Source organism: Ornithorhynchus anatinus, chromosome 1 (genome assembly GCF_004115215.2).
Source record: "Ornithorhynchus anatinus isolate Pmale09 chromosome 1, mOrnAna1.pri.v4, whole genome shotgun sequence".
Lineage (NCBI taxonomy): Eukaryota > Metazoa > Chordata > Mammalia > Monotremata > Ornithorhynchidae > Ornithorhynchus > Ornithorhynchus anatinus.
The window spans coordinates 185,334,400-185,358,647 of NC_041728.1; the positions used below are offsets into that span (position 1 = coordinate 185,334,400).

The following is a 24,248-nucleotide window of genomic DNA, read 5'->3' on the forward strand; positions in this document are numbered from 1 at the left end:
TCTACAGCCTAGCCCGCACACTCTGCTCCTCTGCTGCTGCTAACCTTCTCCCTGGGCCTCATTCTCGCCTGTCCTGCCGCTGACCCCTGGCCCACATCCTACCTCTGGCCTGGAATGCCCTCCCTCCTCACACATTTCTCCCCTTCATAGCCTACTGAAAGCTCACCTCCTCCAGGAGGCCTTCTCAGACTGAGCCTCCCCTTATCCTCTGCTCCTCCTCCCCTCCCCATCACCCCGACTCACTCCCTCTACTCTACCCCCTATCTGCCCCACAGCACTTGTGTATATATGTACATATTTATTCTATTTATTTTATTAATGATGTGTATATATCTATAATTCTATTTATTTATATTGATGTTATTGATGTCTGTTTACCTGTTTTGATGTCTGTCTCTCCCCTTCTAGACTGTGAGCCCACTTGTCAGCTGTGTGACTGTGGGCAAGTCATTTAACTTCTCTTTGCCTCAGTTACCTCATCTGTAAAATGGGGATTAACTGTGAGCCTCACGTGGGACAACCTGATTACCCTGTATCTACCCCAGCACTTAGAACAGTGCTCTGCATATAGAAAGCACTTAACAAAACCAACATTATTATTATTATTATTGTTGGGTAAGGATTGTCTCTGTTGCTGAATTGTACTTTCCAAGTGCTTAATACAGTGCTCTGCAACAGTAAGCGCTCAATAAATACAACTGTATGAATGAATAAATCCACCAATCACACTTCCCCCCTTCAAAGCCCTACTGAAGGTTCACCTCCTCCAGGAGGCCTTCCCAGACTAAGCCCCACTTTTCATCGGCTCCCCCTCCTTCCAGTATCACACTGACTTGTTTCTTTTGCTCTACCCTTCCCACCCTACAGCACTTGTGTATACATGTACATATCTATAATTCTATTTATTTATTTTAACACCTGTTTTATTTGTTCTAATGTGTATCTCTAATTCTATTTATTTATATTGATGCTATTGATGCCTGTTTACTTGTTTTTGGTGTCTGTCTCCCCCCACTCTAGACTGTGAGCCTGTTGTGGGCAGGGATTGTCACTCTTTGTTTCTGAATTGTACTTTTCAAGCACTTAGTACAGTGCTCTGCACACAGTAAGTGCTCAAAAAATACGACTGAATGAATGCTGATGTAACAATTGCCAATTCTGTTTCCAGTGACAGTGTAAGGATCTGAAGGCTGAACAGTGAAGAAACAGGATAGAAAGAGCATTTATTCTTTTGAAATGTGGTGTTGGAGAAGGCTTTTGCGAATACCATGGACTGCTTGAAAAAAAAAATCAATTTTGGAGCAAATTATAACAAAGTGGTCTTTGGAAGGCCAAATGACTCGATTTAGATTAGCATATTTTGGACACAAAATCAGGAGGACTAATTCTCTGGAGAAGACACTAAGGCTAGGAAAAGTCCAGGGAAACCATGGAAGAGGCAGAACAGTAGCTAGATGGATAGAGACCATAACAACCATAACGGAAGAACCATTAGAAAGGTTGCAGATTGAGGCTGAAGACAGGATGTTCTGGAGAAAATAATAATGATAATAATGATGGCATTTGTTAAGCACTTACTATGTGCAAAGCACTGTTCTAAGCGCTAAAAATATATCCATAGAATCGCTATGAATTAGAAACAACTCGACGGCACTTGATAATAATAAGTGCTTAGTACTGTGCTCTACACATGGTAAGCACTCAATAAATATGATTGAATGAATGGATCTCCCTCTCTTCCGTGCCCAGCACCCCTCCTCAACCCCCTTCCCACAGGCCAACCCTACTCAGTGGACTCCAGTTCAAGCCCTTCCCACCCCTTGTACCGCCCTAACCCTTCTCTTCTGCCCCATTCCTATCATTCTGCCCCAGTGCAGCTCCTCATCCCCTTCCCCTCCAGCTCACACCCATTTAACCTTTCCTAATCCTCGCACCTCCTCACAGCCTTGGCCAAGTGTGGCCTGTGGAACCCCCATTCCATCATGGGGAAACTTCCCTTCATCCTTGACCTGTTCCTGACCCAATTACTGCTCCTCCTCGCCATCACTAAAACCTGAGTCTCCTCATATGACACAGTTTCCCCTGCCATGCTTTCTAGTGGGGGACTCATCTTCTCCCACTCCTCCAGATGCACTGGGAAAAGGGGAGGTGTCGGCTTCCTTCTCTCTCCCCAGTGCCGCTTTCACACCATTCCACCTCCCCTATCCCTCTATTTCCCTGTCTTTGAAGCCCCTATCATCCATCTGTACCACCCACTCCACATACTAGTCATGGTCATCTACTGCCCCCCAGGTCCCACCTCTAACTTTCCGAATCATTTTGATCCCTTTCTCACATTCTGTCTCTCATTCTCCATCCCTACATTGATCTTTGGCACTTCAACATCCATGTCAGTGTCCTTGATGACCCTTCCATTGTTTACCTCCACTCATTCCTCTACCCTAATAACCTCCTGCTCCATCCCACCTCACACACTCACCATTTTGGGCACATACTTGATGTTATAATCTCCAGTAACTGTACAATCTCTACCCTCTCCAATTCTGAAATTCCTCTCCCTGACCACAACCTCCTCATCTGCTCTCTTTCCCATAAGCCCATCCTCCACAAATCTGGCTCACAGAGACCTCCATTTTTTTGGCTGTCCTCAAATATTCTACAGTCATCCTACCTCATTTGGTCTCCTTACCCAAAATACCTTCTCCTGACTCACAAATTGACACACTCAACACCACCTTCTCCACTGAACTGAAGTCTCTTGCTCCCCTATCTCTCTGCCATTCTCGAACTACCAACCCACAACACCAAATCATCTCCACAGTCTGCTTTCTCTGCTCTTGTGCCTGAGCTGCAGAGCGTTGTTGGAGGAAACCCAGACATCTCACTGACCTCGTCTACCTTAAATTCATTCTTACCTGCTTCAATTTAGCTCTCTCCACTGCCCAAAAACAATACTTCTCCTTCCTAATTCACTCTCCTACCCACTGCCTTTGCCAACTGTTTCAGACATATAACTGCCCTCTCAAACCTCCAGTTCCCCCACCCCCACCATCTTTTCCCCCTAATGATCTGACCAAATACTTTATCAACAAACTTGAAACCATCAGGTGTGAGTGCCCTAAAATCTGCCTTGCTACAATTCCCCCTCCTCCTCCACATTCTTTGACTCTTCCTTTATCTCCTGCAGTAAGTCAAGATGAAATCTCTCACCTCCTCTCTAAATCTACCCTCTCCACCTGTGCTTCTGACCTCATCCTTTCTTCCCTCCTTGACTGCCATCTTCAACTGATCGCTTTCTGTTGGCTTCTTCCCTACTGCTTTCAAACATACTTATGTATCCTCCACTTCTTTCCAGTTCTCTCCTAGATCCCTTCCAATTTGGATTCTGCCCCCTTCACTCCACAGAAACAGGCCTCTCTGAGGTAACCAGTTACCTGCTTCTTGCCAAATCTGATGGCTTCTACTTCATCCTAATCCTCCTAGACTTCTCAGCTGCCTTTGACAGTGTAGACCACCCCCTTCTCCTTGAAACTTTATCCAACTTTGGATACACTGATACTGCCCTCTCATGGTTCTTCTCCTATATGACTGCTCCTTCTCAGTCTCCTTTGCTGGCTCCTCCTCTGCCTCCCACCCTCTGACAGTAGGGAAGCCCCAAAGCTCAATTTTAAGTTCCCTTCTATTCTCTCTCTACACCCACTCTCTTGGAGATCTCATTAGCTCCCACAGCTTCAACCATCACCTCTATGCAGATGATTCCAAATCTACATTCCCAGCCCTGACCTCTCTCCTTCCCTGTAATCTTGCATTTCCTCCTGCTTTCAGGCCATATCTTCTTGGATGTCCTGCTGACACCTCAAATTAAACATCCATAACTGAACTCCTTATCTTCCCGCCCGAACTCTGTCCTCCCTGTCTTTTCTGTCACTGAAGACAAAACCATTATCCTCCCTTTATCATAACCTTGGCATCATCCTTGACTCATCTCTCTCATTCTATCCACACATTCAATCTGTCACCAAATCCTGTCAGTTCTACCTTCACAACATTGCTAAATCCGCCTTTTCCTCTCCATCCAAACTGCTACCTTGTTGATCCAAGCCCTTATCCTATCCCATCTTGACTATGGGAGCTGCCTGTTTGCTGATCTCCCACCCTCCTGGATCTTCCCACTCCAATCCATTCTTCATTTTCCTGCATGGATCATTTATCAACACAAACGTTCAGTCCATTCATTCATTCATTCAATAGTATTTATTGAGCGCTTACTATGTGCAGAGCACTGTACTAAGCGCTTGGGATGAACAAGTCGGCAACAGATAGAGACAGTCCCTGCCGTTTGACGGGCTTACAGTCTAATCCGGGGAGACGGACAGACAAGAACAATGGCACTAAACAGCGTCAAGGGGAAGAACATCTCGTAAAAACAATGGCAACTAAATAGAATCAAGGCGATGTACAATTCATTAACAAAATAAATAGGGTAACGAAAATATATACAGTTGAGCGGACGAGTACAGTGCTGTGGGGATGGGGAGACAGTCCATGTCTCCCCACTCCTCAAGAACCTCCAATCGCTGTCCATCCACTTCTACATCCAACAGAAACTCCTTATCATCGGCTTTAAAGCCCTCAATCAGCTCGCCCCATTCTCCCTCCCCCCTTCAAAGCCTTACTGAAGGCCCATCTCCTCCAAGAGGCCTTCCAGACTAAGCCCCACTTTTCTACATCTCCCCCTCCCTTCTGAGTCACCCTGACTTGCTCCCTTTGCTCTTTCCCCCGTCTCACCCCACAGCACTTGTATGAATGCATCTGTAATTGTATTTATTTATATTGATGTCTGTTTATTTGTATTGGTGGCTGTTTCCCCCCCATCTAGACTGTGAGGGACTGTCTCTCTTTATTGCTGCAATGTACTTTCCCAAGCGCTTAGTACAGTGCTCTGCACACAGTAATTGCTCAATAAATATGATTGAATGAATGAATATTAATAAATACCTTACCTCACTAATCTTCTACTCCAGCCCTGCTCACACACTGCTCCTCTAGTGCCAGCTTACTCACTGTGCCCCGATCTCATCTATCTCACAACCAACCCTTTTCCTCTTCCCTCCCACTACGGAGGGGAACTCCCTCCCACTCCCTATATACCAGACCATCACTCTTTCCACCTTCAAAGCATAAATAAGGTCACATCTCCAAGAGGCCTCCCCTGATTAAGCCCTCTTTCCCTGGCTCGCTCTCCCTTCTGCATCATCTATGCACTTGGATCTGTGATCTCTGGACATTAGATATTCACCCCACACCAGCCACAAAGCACTTATGTACATGCCTTTAAATTTTATTTTATAAATTATTTATTCAATTTCTGTCTCCCTCTCTAGACTCTGAGAAGCAGCGTGGCTCAGTGGAAAGAGCATGGGCTTTGGAGTTAGGGCTCATGAGTTCGAATCCCAGCTCTGCCACTTGTCGGCTGTGTGACTGTGGGCAAGTCACTTAACTTCTCTGTGCCTCAGTTCCCTCATCTGTAAAATGGGGATTAAGACTGTGAGCCCCATGTGGGACAACCTGATTCCCCTCTGTCTACCCCAGCGCTTAGAACAGTGCTCGGCACATAGTAAGCGCTTAACAAATACCAACATTATTATTATTATTAGACTGTAAGCTTGATATGGGCAGGGAAAGTGTCTGTTTACTGTTGTATTGTACTCTTCCAAGTGCTTAGTACAGTGCTCTGCAGACAATAAGCACTCAATAAATATGACTGTCTGAACGAATGAATGAATAAATGGACAGGGAAAGTGTCTGCTAATTCTGTTGTACTGGACTCTTTCTAGGTCTTAGTACAGTGCTCTGCACATAGTAAGCACTCAAAAAGCACCATTGATTGATTTATAATAATAATGATGGTATTTGTTAAACGCTTACTATATGCAAAGCACTGTTCTAAGCATTGGGGGGGATACAAGGTGATCAGGTTGTCCCACATGGGGCTCACAGTTTTCATCCCCATTTACAGATGAGGTAACTGAGGCACAGAGAAGTTAAGTGACTTGCCCAAAGTCACACAGCTGATAAGCGATGGAGCTGGGATTAGAACCCATGACCTCTGACTCCCAAGCCCGCGTTCTTTCTACTGAGCCACGCTGCTTCTCTTCATGGCCTGGCACTGCTCTGATCGGGCAACTAAGGTATCTGTGTTGTCTGGTGTCTGGTGTGGCACCCACAGTGCTTAGCATTGCTCTCGTCCAGTACCCAGAATGCCTGGCGCCACCTGGTCTGCTACTCCTTTCTCCCTGTTGGGGTTTTAATCTTCCCAAAGCCTCTCTTCCAGCTACCCTGTTCCCGATGGGTGCCCACCAAGATCACCCACCTCGTATCATCGGCCCTGCCACCCCTCAGCCGCCTCCAGCTCTGCTAAAGGGCCGGAGGCACTGCTTCCTCAGGTCCTGGCATTTTTTTTTTATGTTGGCCCAGGTCACTGTATCCCCCACAGAACCAACTGTAAGCGCACTGCATTTACTGTTCTTCTGGTGCTAACCTTCTCATTATGCCTCCAGCTCGCTTGTCTCGCTGCCAACCCCTAGCCCACGTCCTGTCTCTGTATCTGGGTATGTCTCTGCACACCTGTGTCCCTCTGAGTCTGTGTCTCTCTGTCCACCTGTTTTTGAATCTCTTTGTATCTCTGCCTACCTTTGTCTCTCTGTCTGTCTTCGTCCCTGGCTATGTCTTCGTCCTCTTCTAGCATTTACTGGAGGCCCAGTGGGTGCATCTCTCCATTTTCTGAGTGCATCTCACAGTCCACCTTATAATAACAATAATGCTGGAATTGGTTAAGTACTGACTCTGTACCAAGCCCTAAATTAGGGAAGGTACAAGACTGGGGTATTTGTTAAGCACTTATTATGTGCCAGGCACTGTACTAAGTGCTGGGATGGATATAAACAAATCAGGTTGGACACAGTTCCTGTCCTATATGGGGCTCACAGTCTCAGTCCTCATTTTACAGATGAAGGGACTAAGGTCCAGAGAAGTGATTTGCCCAAAGTCACAGAGCAGGAAAGTGGCAGAGCTGGGATTGGAACCCATGACCTTCTGACTTCCAGGACAGGGCTCTATCCACTACACCATGCGTGCTTCTCTCCAGATCCTTGGGCATGTTAGTTTTCTACCTCTGATAAGAGGTCTGAAGTGGGGGAAGGTGGTGATGGTGGTGGGCAGGGGATGAGGAAGAAGTAAGAGCATATAAGCAACAGCATTCAGAGTGGCTCAAGGCTACCACAAAACTAACCAGAAAACCAACCGGAAAGCCCCTTGGAAGACCAACCTGAAAGAAAACCTCCTGGACTGAGTGGGATGGGATGAGATGACTAGAACAGGCCAGCCACACTACCCGGATGCCCTCCGACAGCTGTACCCAAAGAGTAAGATGGGTACAACATAACTGGCCATACCTGGCCAACATAACCAGTGACCCCACCAGACCCAAAAGAATGGAGCCATCTTGAGTCTACCCCTAGGAAGACTGTTCCTCCTCCTCCCTCTATTCCTCCTCCAGCACCCAGCAGAGAGAGAGAGAGTGTGTGTGTGTGTTTTTAGGGAGAATGGGGTGGGGTTGGGGATGGGGATTAGGAGTTGAGATTTGAGAGTTAATAATAATTGTAGTATTTGTTAGGGTTTACTATGTGATAAGCACTGTATTAAACACCCAGGTAGATACAAGGTAACCAGGTCCCACATGAGGCTCGCAGTCTGAGTAGAAGGGAAAACAGGGATTGAATCCCCATTTCACAGTTGAGGAAACTAAGAAGCACAGAGAAGAGAAGTGACTTGCCCAAGGTCCCACAGCAAACAAGTGGTAGAGCTGGAATTAGAATGCATGGCCTCTGATTCCCAGGCCTGGGCTCTTTTCGCTAGGTCGTGCTGCTTCTCATGGGTTGGAAGTTGGAGGTTGGGGGGTTGGGGGTGGAAGTGTGGGGGCTAGGGGAAGGGATTGTGCTGGGGGGTTGAGGAGTCGGGATTATGGTTGGGGATTGAGGGTGGGGTTTGAGGTGTGGAAATTGGGGGTGGGGATGGGGGTGGTTACCTTGAGGAGGAGCTGGTACTTGGTGATCCTCTGGACAGGTTTGATTAAGTACGATGAGATGGAGTTGGCCAGGCCATGCCGCTGCTGGATTTCCTGGGGAGAAGGAAGGAAAGGAGTGGTCAGTGGTAGGCAGGTGGATGGACAGAAAGGTGGGCAGGAGACATGGGGCTGGGGGGCACCAGGGTGGGCGAGGAGGTGGGGAAAATGAGGCAGCGAAGCATAGGGAGAAGCCCAGAAGGAGATGGGGGATGGAGAGGTGAAAGTCACCATGTCCCTCCACACCGGGACCACCCGACTCCGCAGTGCCCAGGGGTCCGGCCCGACCCCAAACCAAGACAGTGGGCCGAGCCTCCCATGGCCTCTCTGCCCATGGGAAGGGTCCTTCGGGGTCTGGGGGTGGGGCAGCCTCTGAGAAAGGCCGTGTGAGGACCCTTACGTCGAAGAAGGTGCCCGCGTGCTCCAAGATCAGTTCGCTGGAATCTGGCTTGTTCTTGCAGTAGGTCACGTACATGTGGAACTTATCGGCCTGTGAGAGCCAGGGACATCAGGATCCCGCAACCTCCAACATGCAACCCCTCAGACCCATCAACCCTCAACTCCTGGGCCACAATGCTGGCTTCTGGACAGAAAGTCCTGGCTCTGCCCCGGCCAGCCTGATCACCTATCTTCTCTTGGCCTCAGTTTCCTCCTCTGAATAATAATAATTATGGTATTTGTTAAGCGCTTACTATGTGGCAGGCACTGTACTAAATACTGGGGTGGATACAAGCCAATCGGGTTGGACCCAGTCTCTGTCCCACATGGGGCTCACAGTCTCAATCCCCATTTTACAGATGAGGTAACTGAGGCCCAGAGAAGTGAAGTGAGTTCATTCATTCATTCAATAGTATTTATTGAGCGCTTACTATGTGCAGAGCACTGTACTAAGTGCTTGGGATGAACAAGTCGGCAACAGATAGAGACAGTCCCTGCCGTTTGACGGGCTTACGGTCTAATCGGGGGAGATGGACAGACAAGAACAATGGCGATAAATAGAAACAAGGGGAAGAACATCTCGTAAAAACAATGGCAACTAAATAGAATCGAGGCGATGTACATTTCATTAACAAAATAAATAGGGTAATGGAAATATATACAGTTGAGCGGACGAGTGCAGTGCTGTGGGAAGGGGAAGGGAGAGGTGGAGGAGCAGAGGGAAAGGGGGAAAAGAGGGTTTAGCTGCGGAGAGGTGAAGGGGGGGTGGTAGAGGGAGTAGAGGGAGAAGGGAGCTCAGTCTGGGAAGGCCTCTTGGAGGAGGTGAGTTTTAAGTAGGGTTTTGAAGAGGGGAAGAGAATCAGTTTGGCGGAGGTGAGGAGGGAGGGCGTTCCAGGACCGCGGGAGGACGTGGCCCAGGGGTCGACGACGGGATAGGCGAGACCGAGGGACAGTGAGGAGGTGGGCGGCAGAGGAGCGGAGCGTGCGGGGTGGGTGGTAGAAAGAGAGAAGGGAGGAGAGGTAGGAAGGGGCAAGGTGATGTAGAGCCTTGAAGCCTAGAGTGAGGAGTTTTTGTTTGGAGTGGAGGTTGATAGGCAACCACTGGAGTTGCTTAAGAAGGGGAGTGACATGCCCAGATCGTTTCTGCAGGAAGATGAGCCGGGCAGCGGAGTGAAGAATAGACCGGAGCGGGGCAAGAGAGGAGGAAGGGAGGTCAGAGAGAAGGCTGACACAGTAGTCTAGCCAGGATATAACGAGAGCCCGTAGCAGTAAGGTAGCCGTTTGGGTGGAGAGGAAAGGGCGGATCTTGGCGATATTGTATAGGTGAAACCGGCAGGTCTCGGTAACGGATAGGATGTGCGGGGTGAACGAGAGAGACAAGTCAAGGATGACACCGAGATCGCGGGCCTGAGAGACGGGAAGGATGGTCGTGCCATACACGGTGATAGAGAAGTCTGGGAGAGGACCGGGTTTGGGAGGGAAGATGAGGAGCTCAGTCTTGCTCATGTTGAGTTTTAGGTGGAGGGCCGACATCCAGGTGGAGACGTCCTGGAGGCAGGAGGAGATGCGAGCCCGAAGGGAGGGGGAGAGGACAGGGGCGGAGATGTAGATCTGCGTGTCATCTGCGTAGAGATGGTAGTCAAAGCCATGAGAGCGAATGAGTTCACCGAGGGAGTGGGTGTAAATGGAGAACAGAAGAGGGCCAAGAACTGACCCTTGAGGAACTCCAACAGTTAAAGGATGGGAGGGGGAGGAGGCTCCAGTGAAGGAGACCGAGAATGACTGGCCAGAGAGGTAAGAGGAGAACCGGGAGAGGACAGAGTCCGTGAAGCCAAGGTGAGATAAGGTATGGAGGAGGAGGGGATGGTCGACAGTGTCAAAGGCAGCAGAGAGGTCAAGGAGGATCAGAATGGAGTAGGAGCCATTGGATCTGGCAAGAAGGAGGTCACGGGTGACCTTAGAGAGAGCAGTCTCGGTAGAGCGGAGGGGACGGAAGCCAGATTGGAGGGGGTCTAGGAGAGAATGGGAGTTAAGGAATTCTAAGCATCGATTGTAGATGACTCGTTCTAGGATTTTGGAAAGGAAGGGTAGTAGGGAGATAGGGCGATAACTGGAGGGGGAAGTGGGGTCGAGAGCGGGTTTTTTTAGGATGGGGGAGACGTGGGCATGTTTGAAGGCAGCGGGGAAGGAGCCCTTGGAGATCGAGTGGTTAAAAATAGAAGTTAAGGAAGGGAGGAGGGCAGGGGCGATGGTTTTAATAAGTTGAGAGGGAATGGGGTCCGAGGCGCAGGTGGAGGGGGTGGCACTTGCGAGGAGGGAGGAGATCTCCTCTGAGGATACTGCAGGGAAGGATGGGAAAGTAGGGGAGGGGGTTGTTGGGGGGGAGGGAAGAGGCGGAGGGGTGACTTTGGGGAGCTCAGACCTGATCGTGTTGATTTTCGTGAGGAAATAGGTGGCCAGATCATTAGGGGTGAGAGATGGGGGAGGGGGAGGAACAGGGGGCCTAAGGAGAGAGTTAAAGGTCCGGAACAATCGGCGGGAGTGACGGGCATGGGTGTCGATGAGGGAGGAGAAGAAGTTTTGCCTGGCAGAGGAAAGGGCAGAGTTAAGGCAGGAAAGGATAAATTGAAGTGTGTGAGGTCGGCTTGGTGCTTGGACTTTCGTCAGCAGTGCTCAGCAGCTCGAGCATAGGAGCGTAGGAAGCGGACAGAGGAGGTGATCCAGGGCTGTGGGTTAGTGGAGCGAGAGCGGCGGAGGGAAAGGGGGGGCGAGAGAGTCGAGATGAGTAGAGAAGGTGGAGTTGAGAGCGGAGACCTGATCATCGAGAGTGGGAAGAGAGGACAGGGCGGCAAGGTGAGGAGAGATGCTATTGGAAAGACGGATGGGATCGAGAGAGCGGAGGTCCCTGTGGGGCAGTAGCGAAGATTTGCAGGGGGAGGGAGTGTGAGAGATTAGGCAGGTGAGAAGGTGAAGGCAAGTGAGTTGCCCGAGGTCACACAGCAGACAAGTGATGAAGCCAGGATTAGAAGCCAATTCCTTCTGATTCCCACGCCTGGGATCTACCCACTACTCCATGCTGCTTCCCATCATCATCAGTGGTATTCACTGAGCCCTTATTGTGTGCCGAGTAATAATAATAATAATTACGGTACTTGTTTAGCGCTTACTATGTGCCAAGCAGTGTTCTAAGCACCAGAAAAGATACAAGTTAATCAGGTTGGACACAGTCCCTGTCCCGCATGGGACTCACACTCTTAATCCCTATTTTACAGATGAGGTAACAGAGGCCCAGAGAAGGTAAGTGACTTCCCCAAGGTCATACAGCAGATATGTGGTAGAGCTGGGATTAGAACCTAGGTTCTTCTGACTCCCAGGCCCTCGCTCTATCCACTAAGCCACACTGCTTCTCTGTACTAAGTGCTTGGGAGAGTCCAATGCAACCGAATTGGTAAACTTGTTCCCTGCCTATAATGAGTTTATAATCTAGAGGATAAGGTAGAGATCCTCCCTCTCAGACTGAACCCTATGAGGATGAGGGCTAGGCCCCATCTGATCATCCTGTACCCGCGCCCAGTGTCTAGCCCAGTGCCTCACACACAGGTGTGCAGCTGGGACATGCCCTACCGCCGTGTCCAGCTGGGACACAAGGAGCCTGCTTCCTGCTCCCTGCTTCCCTGGGGGGCCGCTGCCCCGGGTTGGGGGTACCTGGGGAGGGCAGGATGAGTTCTCCAGGTTTCCAAAGGCTCTTGGGGACATCTGTGTACTCTCCCAAGCACTTAGTACAGTGCTCTGCCCACAGTAAGTGCTCAATCAATATGATTGATTGATTGACTGGTTGACTAACTCACGCCCCCTGCCTCGGTACCTCTGCAGGTCAGGACTTTTTGCCCCATCCCACAGATGAGTAGACTAAGGTCCAGGGTCCAAGAGCCCAGTGGTCTGCCCGTAATTCTGAGCCAACCACCCTCCCCCAGGGGGCCGGTCAGCCTGCGGCCCTACCCCGAACCTCCACCCCTCAGACGGGCCAGGCAGGCAGGGACCCCGGGTGGCGACGTTACCCAAGTGACGAAGCAGTGGCCGATGTCCTCGGGAAGCTGCTCGTATTTTTCCAGCTCCTTCAGGAAGATGCTGCAGTGGCAGACGGCGGGGTGGGGTGGGAAGAGGAGCAGGATAGAATGGGATGGGGGTGGGGGGCAGGGAAGTGGGCAGGGAGGGGAGGTGTGAGGTCAGCAGGGTTTTTTTATGGTATTTATTAAGCACTTACCATGTACTGGGCAGTGGATTGAACGCTGTGGTAGATACGAGATAATCAGGTCAAACACAGTCCTTGTCTCATAAGAGGCTCATGGACAAGGTAGGAGGGACAACAGGGATTGACTCCTCATTTTATAGTTGAGGAAACTGAGGTGCAGAGAAGTGAAATTACTTTCCCAAGGTCTCACAGCAGACAAGTGCGATTAGAACCCAGGTCCTCTGACTCCCAGGCCCTTGTTCTAATGAGCAGACCACGCTGCTTACCTTGTTACCTCTCAAGGGGGAAAGAATAGGCAGAGATTCTCTGGGCACTCAGGGGAAGTAGGGGGAAAGTACTTCCTGGAGAAGCAGGATGGCCTAGAGGAGAGAGCAGGGACCTGGGAGTCAGAAGGACCTGGGTTCTAAGCTCCGCTCTGCCACTTGCTTGCTATGTGACCTTGGGCAAATCACTTCACTTTTCTGGGTCTCAGTTTCCTCAACTGTAAAATGGGGATTTAATACCTATCTTCTCTCCTACTTAGACTGTGACCCCCATGAGGGACAGAAACTGTGCCCAACTTAACAGATCTGTATCTACCCCAACACTTAGAACAGTGTTGGACATGTAGTAAGCACTTAACAAATACCACCATAAAACAAATGGCTTGCCCAAGGTTAGGCAGCAGGCTAGTGCTGGAGCCAGGATTAGAACCCAGGTTTTCCTGACTCTCAGGCCTAGGCTCTACCCACTAGACCACACTGCTTCTCTAGGGGGGACTTTTCCCGTACTCTCTCTGGGTGCCCAGGGAACCCCTGTCCATTCTTGGCCCCTCGAGGTGCAACAGGATAAGCAGTGCAGCCTAGTGGAGAGGGCATGGGTCTGGGAGTCAGAAGGACATGGGCTCTAATCCCAGCTCTTCCAACTGCTTGCTGTGTGACCTTGGGCAAGTCACTTAACTGCTCTGTGCCTCAATTTCCTCTATTGTAAAATGGGGATTCAATCCTTGTTGTCCCTCCTACTTAAACTTGGAGCCTCCTATGGGACCGGGGCTGTGTCTGACCTGATTGATTGGTATCTACCCCAGTGCCAGAACAAATGCTTGATACATAGTAAGTATTTAACATATATCATTAAATAAAACAAGCAAAACAAATCGGGCCCCAAATCTCTCCCACCACTTTGGGTCAACCCCCTCCCCAGCCCACAGTCACATCCTGTCACCCTCCATCCCATCCTGGCCCCTGCCCCGGCCCCCACCCCCAACCCCGGCCAGCCGGGATACCCACTTGTTGTGGAAATCGTAGATCTCATGGATGTTTCCAAAGATGACGGGCTCTTTGTTGAGGATGCCAGGGGGGACCTCCTCCACGCCGCTCGTCAGCTCCCACAGATACGTCTGCAAGGCAGCAGATGTGATCAGCCTAGTGCCTGCAGGCCTGGAAAGCCCCCGATCCACCCTCAGACCAGCCACCGGCATGGCAATCTGCCCCTGTGGACACTGCCCGGATAACGCCATCACTCCCTTCTAGACTGTAAGGTCGTTGTGGTCAGGGAATGTCACTGTTTATTGTTGTATTGTACTTTCTCAAGTGCATAGTACAGTGCAGTAAGCATTCAATAAATACAAATGAATGAATGAATGCCTTTCCTCTTTTCTCTCCATCCAAACTGCTAGCATGTGAATCCAAGCATTTATCCTATCCCACCTGGATTACTGCATCAGCCTCCTCACTGACCTCCCTGCCTCTTGTCTCTCCCTACTCCAGTCCAGACTCACTCTGCTGCCCAGACAATTTTTCTACAAAAACCTTCAGGCCATGTTTCCCCACTCCTCAAGACCCTTCGGTAGTTGCCCATCCACCTCCACATCAAACAGAAGCTCCTTGCCACCGGCTTTAAAGCCCTCCATCAGTTGCCCCCTTCTGCCTCACATTGCTACTCTCTTACTACAGCCCAACCCTCACACTTCATTCCTCTACTGCCAACCTTCTCACTGTACCTCCAACTCGGCTATGTTGCTGCCGACCTCTCTCTCACATCCTGCCTCTGCTCTGGAACACCATCCTTCTTCATAACTGACAGACAATTATTCATTCATTCATTCAATCATATTTATTGAGTGCTTACTTTGTGCAGAGCACTGTATTAAGTGCTTGGGAAAGTACAGTACGCCAATAAAGAGAGACAGTCCCTGCCCACAATGAGCTCACAGTCTAGAGGGGAGAAAACAGACATCGATACAAATAAATAAAATTACAGATATATACATGAGTGCTGTGGGGCAGGGAGAAAGGGGAAGAGTCAAGGGAGCAAGTCAGGGTGATGTAGAAGGGCTTGGGAGACGAGGAAAATTAGGTCTTAGTCTGGGAAGACCTCTTGGAGGAGATGGGACTTCAGTAAGGCTTTGAAGCTGGGGAGAGCAATTGTCTGGTGGATTTGAGGAGGTAGGGCATTCCAGGCCAGAGGTAGGATTTGGCCCAGGGGTCGGCAGCAAGACAGGAGAGATGGAAGCACAGTAAGAAGGTTAGTGGCACCAGAAGAGCCAAGTGTGCCGGCTGGGAAGTAGAAGAGAAGCGAAGTGAGGTAGGAAGGGGAGAGGTGATGGAGTGATTTAAAGCCAATGATGAGAAGTTTTTGTTTGATATGGAAGGACAGGCAACCACTGGAGATTTTTGAGGAGGGGAGTGACACGTTCTGAATGTTTCTGTAGAAAGATAATCTGGGCAGCGGAGTGAAATATGGATTGGAGGGGGGAGAGGCAGAAGGTTGGGAGGTCAGAAAGGAGGCTGATGCAGTAATCTAGGCAGGATAGGATGAGTGACTGTACTAATGTGGCAGCAATTTGGATGGGGAGGAAAGGGCAGATTTTAGCAATGTTGTGAAGGTGAGACAGATAGGATTTGGTGACAGATTGGATATGTGGGTTGAATGACAGATAGGTGTCAAGGACAATGCCAAGGTTATGAGGTGGTGAGATGGGAAGGATGGAGGTGTCATCTATTGTGATGGGAAAGTTCGGGGAGAGAACAAAGTTTGAGTGGGAAGAATAAAGAGCTCTGTTTTGGTCATGTTAATTTGAGGTGATAGTAGGACATACAAGTAGAGATGTCTTGAAGGCAGGAGGAGATGCAATTATTCTCCCCACTTTCAAAGCCTTACTGAAGGCCCATCTTCTCCAAGACGCCTTCTCTGATTTAGCCCTTATTTCCTAATCTCCTATTCCCTTCTGCATTACTCTTGCACTTGGATTTGTTCCCTTCATTCACCCCTCTCTCAGCCTTACAGCACATATTTCCATAACCACAGTTCATTTATATTAATGTCTGACTCCCCCTCTGGACTGTAAACTCCCTGTGGGCAGGGAATGTGTCTACCAACTCTGTTGTATCGTACGCTCCCAAGTGCTTAACACAGTGCTCTCTACACAGTAAGGGCTCAATAAATACAACTGATAGATTGCCGCTGCCACTGCCAAGGTCCAGGCACCCGTGCCTCTGGGCAGACTGGGCAGGACTCTCTTGGGGGAGCAGTCCACATTAGGTCACCTCGAGCTCGTCCCTGAGTTCGCCTCCCACCAACTCAACCCTCTCAGATGTGGGACCCACCAGGTGACATGGGAAGCAGGCGGGGATCATGTTGGGAGAGGAAAGGGTTAATGTTGAGAAGCCCGAGGCATGTGTGTGGCTGTGATGGGGAAGGGGGGCTTAGATTTGCACTTGGATCTGCACCCTTGGGGCATTTGATATGTGGCACACCCTCAACCCCACAGCTGTTATGAACATATCAGTCAATTGATTAATGTTATTTACTGAGCACTTACTGTGTGCAGAGCACTTCATTAAGGGCTTGGGAGAGTCCAATACAACACAGCGGGTAGACACGTTCCCCACCCACAATGAGTTTACAGTCTAGAGGGGGACATATCTTTAAATTATATATTATACATTACTTATTTGTAGTAATGTCTGTCTCCCCCCTCCAAGACTATAAGGTCCCCATGGGCAGGGAACATGTCTAACACTGCAGATGTGTGGTGGAGCCGGGATTAGAATTCAGATCCTTATGGCTCCCAGGCCTGTGCTCTAACCATTAATAATAATAATTGTGGTATTTGTTAAGTGCTTACTATGTGCCAGGCACTGTACTAAGCGCAGGGGTGGATACAAGCAAATCGGAATGGACACAGTCCCCCTTCCCACTTGGGGCTCACAGTCTCCATCCCCATTTTACAGATGAGGGAACTGAGGCACAGAGAGTGAAGTAACTTGCTCAAGGTCATATAGCAGACAAGTGGCAGAGTCAGGATTAGAACCCAAGACCTTCTGACTCCCAGGTCCGGGCTCTAGCCACTATGACATGATGCTCTCTGGGAGGGCTGTGGGAAGGAGGTCACAGGTCAAGGGCCTGGGAGGGCTGTGGGGGAGGGCAGGGATTAGGGGTCAGGGCCTGAAAGGGCTAGGGAAAACTAGGGGTTGAGGTCAGTAGACTGGATGGACTGGTGGGTCGGGGAGCCAAGGGCCCAGGAGGATTTGAGGGGTCAGGAAGGCTGGCAGGTTCTGGGGAATCACAGCCCCAGGGTTTGGTAGGGGTCGGGGGGCTGCAGACCCACCTCTAGACACTCGTGCAAGTCTCGGACGTAGGCCTTCTCTGTCTGCAGCAGCTCCGCCATGATGAACCTGGGGGCGGGCAGGGCCTGGGATGAGTGCGAAGCCCACAGCCGCGACCGAGAATCCGGTGGGAGGCCCCGCCCTGCTAAATCAGCCCCGCTCAGCCCCCAACCCCGGGGTCCACACACTCTTTCTTGCGGGCCGACTTCCTCTTCTCTTCGTTGGCCTCGTGGTTGACCTCGCGCAGTTTGACATCGCGGTCCGAAAGGCTGGCTGGGATGATGTCCAGCTCCAGGTCCTTGTGATCCTGCCACCCCCGGCGGGAACAGGAAGGGGCTCAGCGAGGGGCGGACTAGGCTCCGGGTGGCAATAAGGCTGGTGCGGGGGAAGGGTTGGGTGGGTCCATGTTAGGGTGGGGAGGGAATCTGGGTTGGGTGGGCCAGCGGCAACGGTGGGCAGTCGGGGCCCAGATTGGGGAGTACTCTACCTCCGTATTGACCCCGAGGGCCTTCTCCAGTGTGTAGTGGAAGTTGCCCATTCGAAGGGAGAAGTCGCGGTACTGCTTGTCCACTGAGGTCACCCACTTCCTGATCTCCACGGCATGGGCATGGCCCTTCTCCACGAAGCTGTCTGCCAGCTGGATGAGCAATCTCACCTTCTCCTTGGTTTGCTGCCCGGCCGGGGCACAGACCTGGGTCATGGCCGGCCCCCTCCTCCCTCACTGCCCCGGTTCCCCTCAGGACCCCCAGCCCCCTGCAGGACCCCCCTGGCCCATTCCCCTGCCCAGCCCCAGGGGGGACAGAGGAAATCAGTGCATGTATGGAGGTGAGAAAGGCTGAGCGGGGTTGGGAGCTTGTGGGTGAGTGGGGTGGAGAACCCATGAGGGGTGAAGAAGGTTGTAAGCTCTTTGTGGGGCAGGGAACTCGTCTACAAACTCTGTTGCATCGGATTCCCCCAAGCACTTGGTACAGTACACTGTACAGAGTAAGCACTCAGTACATACGATGGATTGATTGAGGTGAATGGGGTTGGGTGTCGGGGAGTGGTCCGAGTGCAGCCCCTGCCCCCTCATCACCTGGTTCCAGCCCTGTACCATAGCTCCTGTGTACATAGCTGGAATTTATTTATTTTAGTCATAGTCGGTCTCGCCGTCTTGACTGCAAGTTGGTTGTGGGCAGGGAATGTGTCTGTTTATGGTTGTATGGTACTCTCCCAAGTGGGCTTCGCACTCAACCCAGTTGGACACACAGTAAGTGCTCAATAAATACGATTGAATGAATGAATGGGTCTCCATAGCCCCCGTTCCACATTCCCTGACCCCTCCTAGGCACCCATTTCTGGCCCCCAAGTCCTCGTCCCTTCCCGTGACCTCACATCCCCCACCCCCCGATCCTGGCCTCAGGTCCTGAACCCCTGGCCCTGGCCCCTGGTCCCCCATCTCTGACCCACCCAAGCCCTCATCCCTTTCCATGACCTTGCAGTCCCCAGCCCCCAATCCCATCCTCAGCTTCCTAACCCCTGGGCCCCGCCCCACTACCCCGGTGCCCCCCAATTTCTGGCTCCCACAGTCCTTGCCCCTTCTCATAACCCTGCAGCCCCTAGCCCCTGATCTGTCCCCAGTGCCCAGTCCATTCATTCAGTCATATTTATTGAGCACTTACTGTGTGCAGAGCACTGTACTAAGCACTTGGGAAAGTAAAGTACAACAATAAACAGATACATTCCCTGCCCATAATGATCTTAGAGTCTAGAGTAGGGGAAGACATACATTAACATAAATAAATAAATGACAGTTATATACATAAACTGGTACTGGCCCCTGGTCCCCATCTCTGCCCCCCCCCCAAGCTCTCACCCCTTCCCATGACCCTGCATCCCCTCAGCCAATGATCTCATCCCCATTTCCTGGTCCCTTGGCCCTACCCCCAAAAATTCTAGATTCCAGACATTGGTCCCCCTTTTTCAGCCTCCACAGTCCTCATCCTTTCCCATGACCCTGAAGCCCCCAGTCCCCATTCCCCTGTACCCAGTTCCCAGGCCCTCACCCCGGCCCCCCCAACCCCGTCTCTGGCCCCCACACCCCCTGACACAGGCCCCCCAACCCCCTTACACTGGCCCACAAATCCCCTGGCTACAGCCCGTCCTTATGGATTCCCTGTAGGTGCTAGGCCTGCCCCCAACACTCCTGACAGGCTCTGCGGGGGGCACGGGGAGACTGGACACCATATGCATTGGGGCCTGGAAGGGGGTCATGGTCCTACCTTGGCCGGGACCCGGAACTCCCCGTACTCCTTGAGCAGCGCCTGTGTCTCCTCTGGCGTCTCCCCGGGGGACGTGTGCGTTGACAGGTAGAACTCACCACTCTCCTGCAGCCACTCCAGCGCCTGGAGGCCCCAAGACCCCGTGGGTCACACCGGCCTGATCCGGCCCAGTCCGGTGGCTGCTCCCCACTACCGGTCCCCCAACATCACCCCTTCCAGCCCTCTGATATCATCATCCCACTCTTCTTGAATCACAATCCCCATCCCACTGACCTCAGAGAGCCTCTGCGCCTAAGTCCCAGCCTCTCTGCTTCTCTGCTAGGAGGTGTGTGTGCATGTGTGTGTGTGGGGAGGGGGGAATCAGAGCATGTGCAGGGGAAATGTATCTACACTCCTACGCACATGTTCCAACGCCCAGGACTACCAATCCCAGCTCCACTATACCAGAGACCACCAGAGCTGGGACCATCCCAGGGCCTGGCAGTCCCACAGTCAGGCAACGACCCCCGGGGACCCGAGCCAGTGCGGCCCATTTACTCTGACCCCCGGATCCGGCATGGAGGGGCCCATCTCTGGCACCCCTGCGAAGGTGGGCCAGCTGCCCACCCTCCGGTGGGAACACGGGCAGGGGCGGCGGGCTCTGGCTGCACCTGCTTGGCACTGCGTTCGAACACCACAAACTGCTGGCACTGGTCTAACCGCCGTTTCTTCATCGTCCAGAAGTGCAGGACGCGGTTCTCCCGCTGCAGGAGTTCACTCAGTATGGCTGCGGGGAGACCACAGGACACATGGGTGCTAAGAAGACCCTCCCCTGGGTGGGCAAGGGAACCCGGTACAGCTGCTCTGCACACAGAGGGCACCCAGAACAATGCTCCACACACAACAGGCACCCAATCAGTCAACCAACCCATGGTATTTATTGGGCGTTTAATGTGTGTGGAGAAGTGTACTAAGCACTTGAGAAAGTAATATACAACAGAGTTGGTAGACACATTCCCTGCCCACAGAACTTTACAGTCTAGAAGAGGAGGCAGACAGTAAAATAAATGAATAATTCATAACATCCAGTGCAGCTCTCCACGCATAGCAGACACCCAGCAAACTCCTCTGCACAAGTAGGAGCCCAGTACAGTGTTCTGCACTGTAGGCATCCACCAAAGTTCTCCACCCTCACTCAGCACAATTCTCTGCACACAGTGGGTGTCCAGCACACCATTCCACACACAGTGGGTGCCCAGCACACCCTTCTGCACACAGCATGTACCCGATACATGGTTATGGGTTCTAATCCTGGCTCCACTACTTGTCTGCTGTGTGGCCTTGGGCAAGTCACTTGCCTTCTCTGTGCCTATATGACCTCGAAATATGACGTCTGTAAAACAGGGATGAAAACTGTGAGCTCCCTGTGGGATAGGGACTATATACAACCTGATTTGCTTGTATCAGCCCCAGAGCTTAGTACAGTGCCTGGTACATAATAAGTGTTTAATAAATACCAGATTTATTATTATTATTATTATAGTGCTTTGCAGGGAGTAGGTACCCAGCACAGTGCTCTGCCCAGAGCACATGTTCAGCACAGCCTCTGGCATCCAGAGTAGCACCCAGCAGGTAGTACTGACTGACTGACTGACTGGCTGAGTGGGGTGGAGGGAGCCCACCGGGCAGGCGGGAGGCTCCCCCAGGGGCACTACTGACCTTTCACCTGCTGCTCAGGCCCACGGGTGTGGCTGGCTGACCCCGGCATGCTGACGTTGTTCCGGTGGATGTATTTGAGGAAGACCTCGGCGTTCCTCCGGGCCAGGGTGCAGGCCTGTGGTGGGGTGGAGGGGCAGGGGGTCAGCCTCCGGGGGGGGCCGGCAGATGGAGCAGTAGGGGGGTGCTGCAGTGGCTAGTTGGGGGTGGTGAGGCTGTGGTGGCCAGTGGGGAAGGACAGGTTTGTGGTGGTCAGCAGGAGGGATGGGACCGTGGTGGCCGACAGGTGGGGAAGGGAAGGGGGCAGGGCCGTGGCGGCTGGTGGGGCGAAGGGGATGAAGTGGCCAGTGGTGGGAACTGGGTCTTGGTTGCCCGCAGAAGGGATGAGATTGTGGTAGCCAGAGGGATGAAATCTAGACCTCTAGACTGTAAGTTCACTGTGGGCAGGGAATGTGTCTGTGTATTATTACATTGTCTTGTATTGTTATAGTGTACTCTCCCAAGTGCTTAGTACAGGACTTTGAACACAATAAGCGCTCAATAAATATGATTGAATGAATGAATGAATGAATGAATGAATGAATGAATGAGGTCATGGTGGCCAGCAGGGAGACAAGGCCATGGTGGTCGGTGTTGAGGGGACAGGGTCAGCATGGGGCATAGAGTTGTGGTGGCCGGTCGGGAGGATGGGGTCAGGGTGGTGGGTAGTGGAGATGTGGTCATGGTGGCCGCTGTGGGGTGGGGGACAGGGTCTTGGTGGCCAGCAGGGTGGATGGGGCCATGGTGGCCAGAGGGAGCAGATGAGGTGGCGGAGGTAAGGCCGACCTTCAGGAAGGCCTCCTTCTGCTCCAGGTGTTTGCTGATGAGGGGGATGACGTGGTCCACTTCGGCGGCGGGGCCCAACTTGTCTCGGCCTCCGCACCAGTCGTCGTCTCGCCGGTATTCCTGCTCCAGGCTCTCCAGAACGCTGCACACCTGTCCCAAGAAAGACAGACTCACCTCGCGTGGCCTTGGGGCTTGGGCGGAGGACGGGGTGACAATCGGGGAGGGACTATCGTCAGTACGGTGTGTGGCCACTCGGCCTGGAGACTTGGGGTGAAGGGCTATGGACCAGCACGGGTGGCCTGAGACTCAGGGGGAGGGGAAGGGCTGTGGTCTGGCACAGCGCTGGGGGCCGGTCTGTTTATTCTTCTATTGTACTCTCCCAAGTGTTTAGTACAGTGCTCTGAACACAGTAAGTGCTCAATAAATACAATCGAATGAATGAATGAATGTATGCTAAGGTTACCTTGTATCTACCCCAGCATTCAGAACAGTGCTTGGTACATAGTAAGCTCCTAGCAAGTATTATTATGGGGGTGGGGGCGACCAACCCCCTTCTCCACATGTCCTTCCACATCTCCCCCATGGCCACCCTGGGCTCTGAGTCAGCGGCAGGGAGGGGCAGCCGGGACTACAAGAACAGGTATGGGAAGGGGCGGTGGCCCTGGAGACCCAAGTCCAACTGAGGCAGCCTGGCTTCATGAACAGGGAGCGAGGCACGGAGTCAGTTCTAGTCCCAGAACAAGCCCAAGACTGTTGTGCATCTCCAGGGCAGTCACTGAAGCTCTCTGAGCCTCAAGTTCCCCTTCTGTAAAATGGGGATGAGATGCCTGATCTCCCTCCCTCACAGAGTAGGAGCCCATTGGAGGCAGGGCTGGGTCCCATCTCGCTACTCAGGATCTGACCCCTTGTGTGGCTCAGGGCCTGGCATGCGAGCCCTGCCAGTTAATCTGGTAATGAAGTGGGGCCAATGAAGATGGGGTATCTCCCCGTCAGCTCCCCTGGCCCAGTGTTGCTTGGCAGTGTACCGACTGCCCCTGATGAAGGATAGACTAGCCCAAACCCCTGACTCTCCAGCCCTATCTCTATTCCTGTCTCTCCCCCAGTGACCCATCATAGACCATTCCACACTCCTGATTCTACCCAGTAACCCAGCATGGATCACCCCACACCCCCTGACTCTCTCCAGTGACCCAGCCCTGACCATCCAATACCCCTGACTCTCCCCTCTCCGTTCTTGATCCTCCACAGTGACCCACCACTGACCATCCCACCCCTTTGACTCTCCTCTTTCCATTCCTGACTCTCATGCAGTGAACCAGCAGAGACCGTCTCACACCCCTGACACTCCCCTCTTCATCCCTGACTCTTCCCAGTGACCCAGAATGGACTAACCAGGATTTCTGCAAGATCCCACTTCTGTCAGATTCAGTTCAGATTCATTCTGCAGTTAGAGGGATCAAGCTGGAGAAGTCCCCCTTCATATCTGACAGACCATCTCCCTCCCCCACCTTCAAAGCTCTCCTAAAATCCCATCTTCTCCAGGAGGCCTTCCCCACTAAGCCCTCATTTCCCCTCCTCCCACTCCCTTCTGCATCTCCCTTGCACTTGGATCTGTCCCTGATATTCACTTCATCCACAGCCCCACAGCACTTATGTCAATATCTTTGCACTCTCCCATTTTCCTTATCTGTAATTTATTTTTAACGTCTGTCTCCCCTTCTAGACTGTAAGCACCTTATGGGCCGAGAATGAGTCTGCTAACTCTGCTGTATTATATGCATTCAATCATATTTATTAAGGGCTTACTTTAAGGGCACCATATTAAGTGCTTGGGAGAGTACTGTGCAACAATAAACTAATACATTTCCTACCCACAACTAGATTACAGTCTAGAGAGCAGGAGGAGACAGACATCAATACAAATAAATAAATTACAGATATATTCCCAAGTGTTGTGGGGCTGAGAGGGGAGAAGAACAAAGGGACCAAGTCAGGGCAAAGCAGAAGGGAGTGGGAAGCGGGGGTCCTTAATCTCGGAAGGCTTCTTGAAGGAGATATGCCTTTAA

General features: G+C 51.7%; 1 protein-coding gene across 2 annotated transcripts in view; it reads right to left on the reverse strand.

The window, feature by feature from the left end:
• Positions 1–24,248, reverse strand: part of KALRN (kalirin RhoGEF kinase) — a 139,040-nt gene that overhangs the window by 87,058 nt on the left and 27,734 nt on the right. For both annotated transcript variants that reach the window (XM_039913606.1, XM_039913607.1), the window contains exons 16-26: positions 22,183–22,332; positions 21,361–21,475; positions 20,313–20,428; positions 19,663–19,785; positions 17,889–18,071; positions 17,590–17,708; positions 17,404–17,470; positions 14,081–14,190; positions 12,619–12,688; positions 8,523–8,612; positions 8,087–8,179 (exon numbers count right to left, since the gene is read on the reverse strand). In XM_039913606.1, coding sequence (XP_039769540.1) covers positions 8,087–8,179; positions 8,523–8,612; positions 12,619–12,688; positions 14,081–14,190; positions 17,404–17,470; positions 17,590–17,708; positions 17,889–18,071; positions 19,663–19,785; positions 20,313–20,428; positions 21,361–21,475; positions 22,183–22,332 — 1,236 coding nt within the window. The remainder of the gene's footprint in view (positions 1–8,086; positions 8,180–8,522; positions 8,613–12,618; positions 12,689–14,080; positions 14,191–17,403; positions 17,471–17,589; positions 17,709–17,888; positions 18,072–19,662; positions 19,786–20,312; positions 20,429–21,360; positions 21,476–22,182; positions 22,333–24,248) is intronic.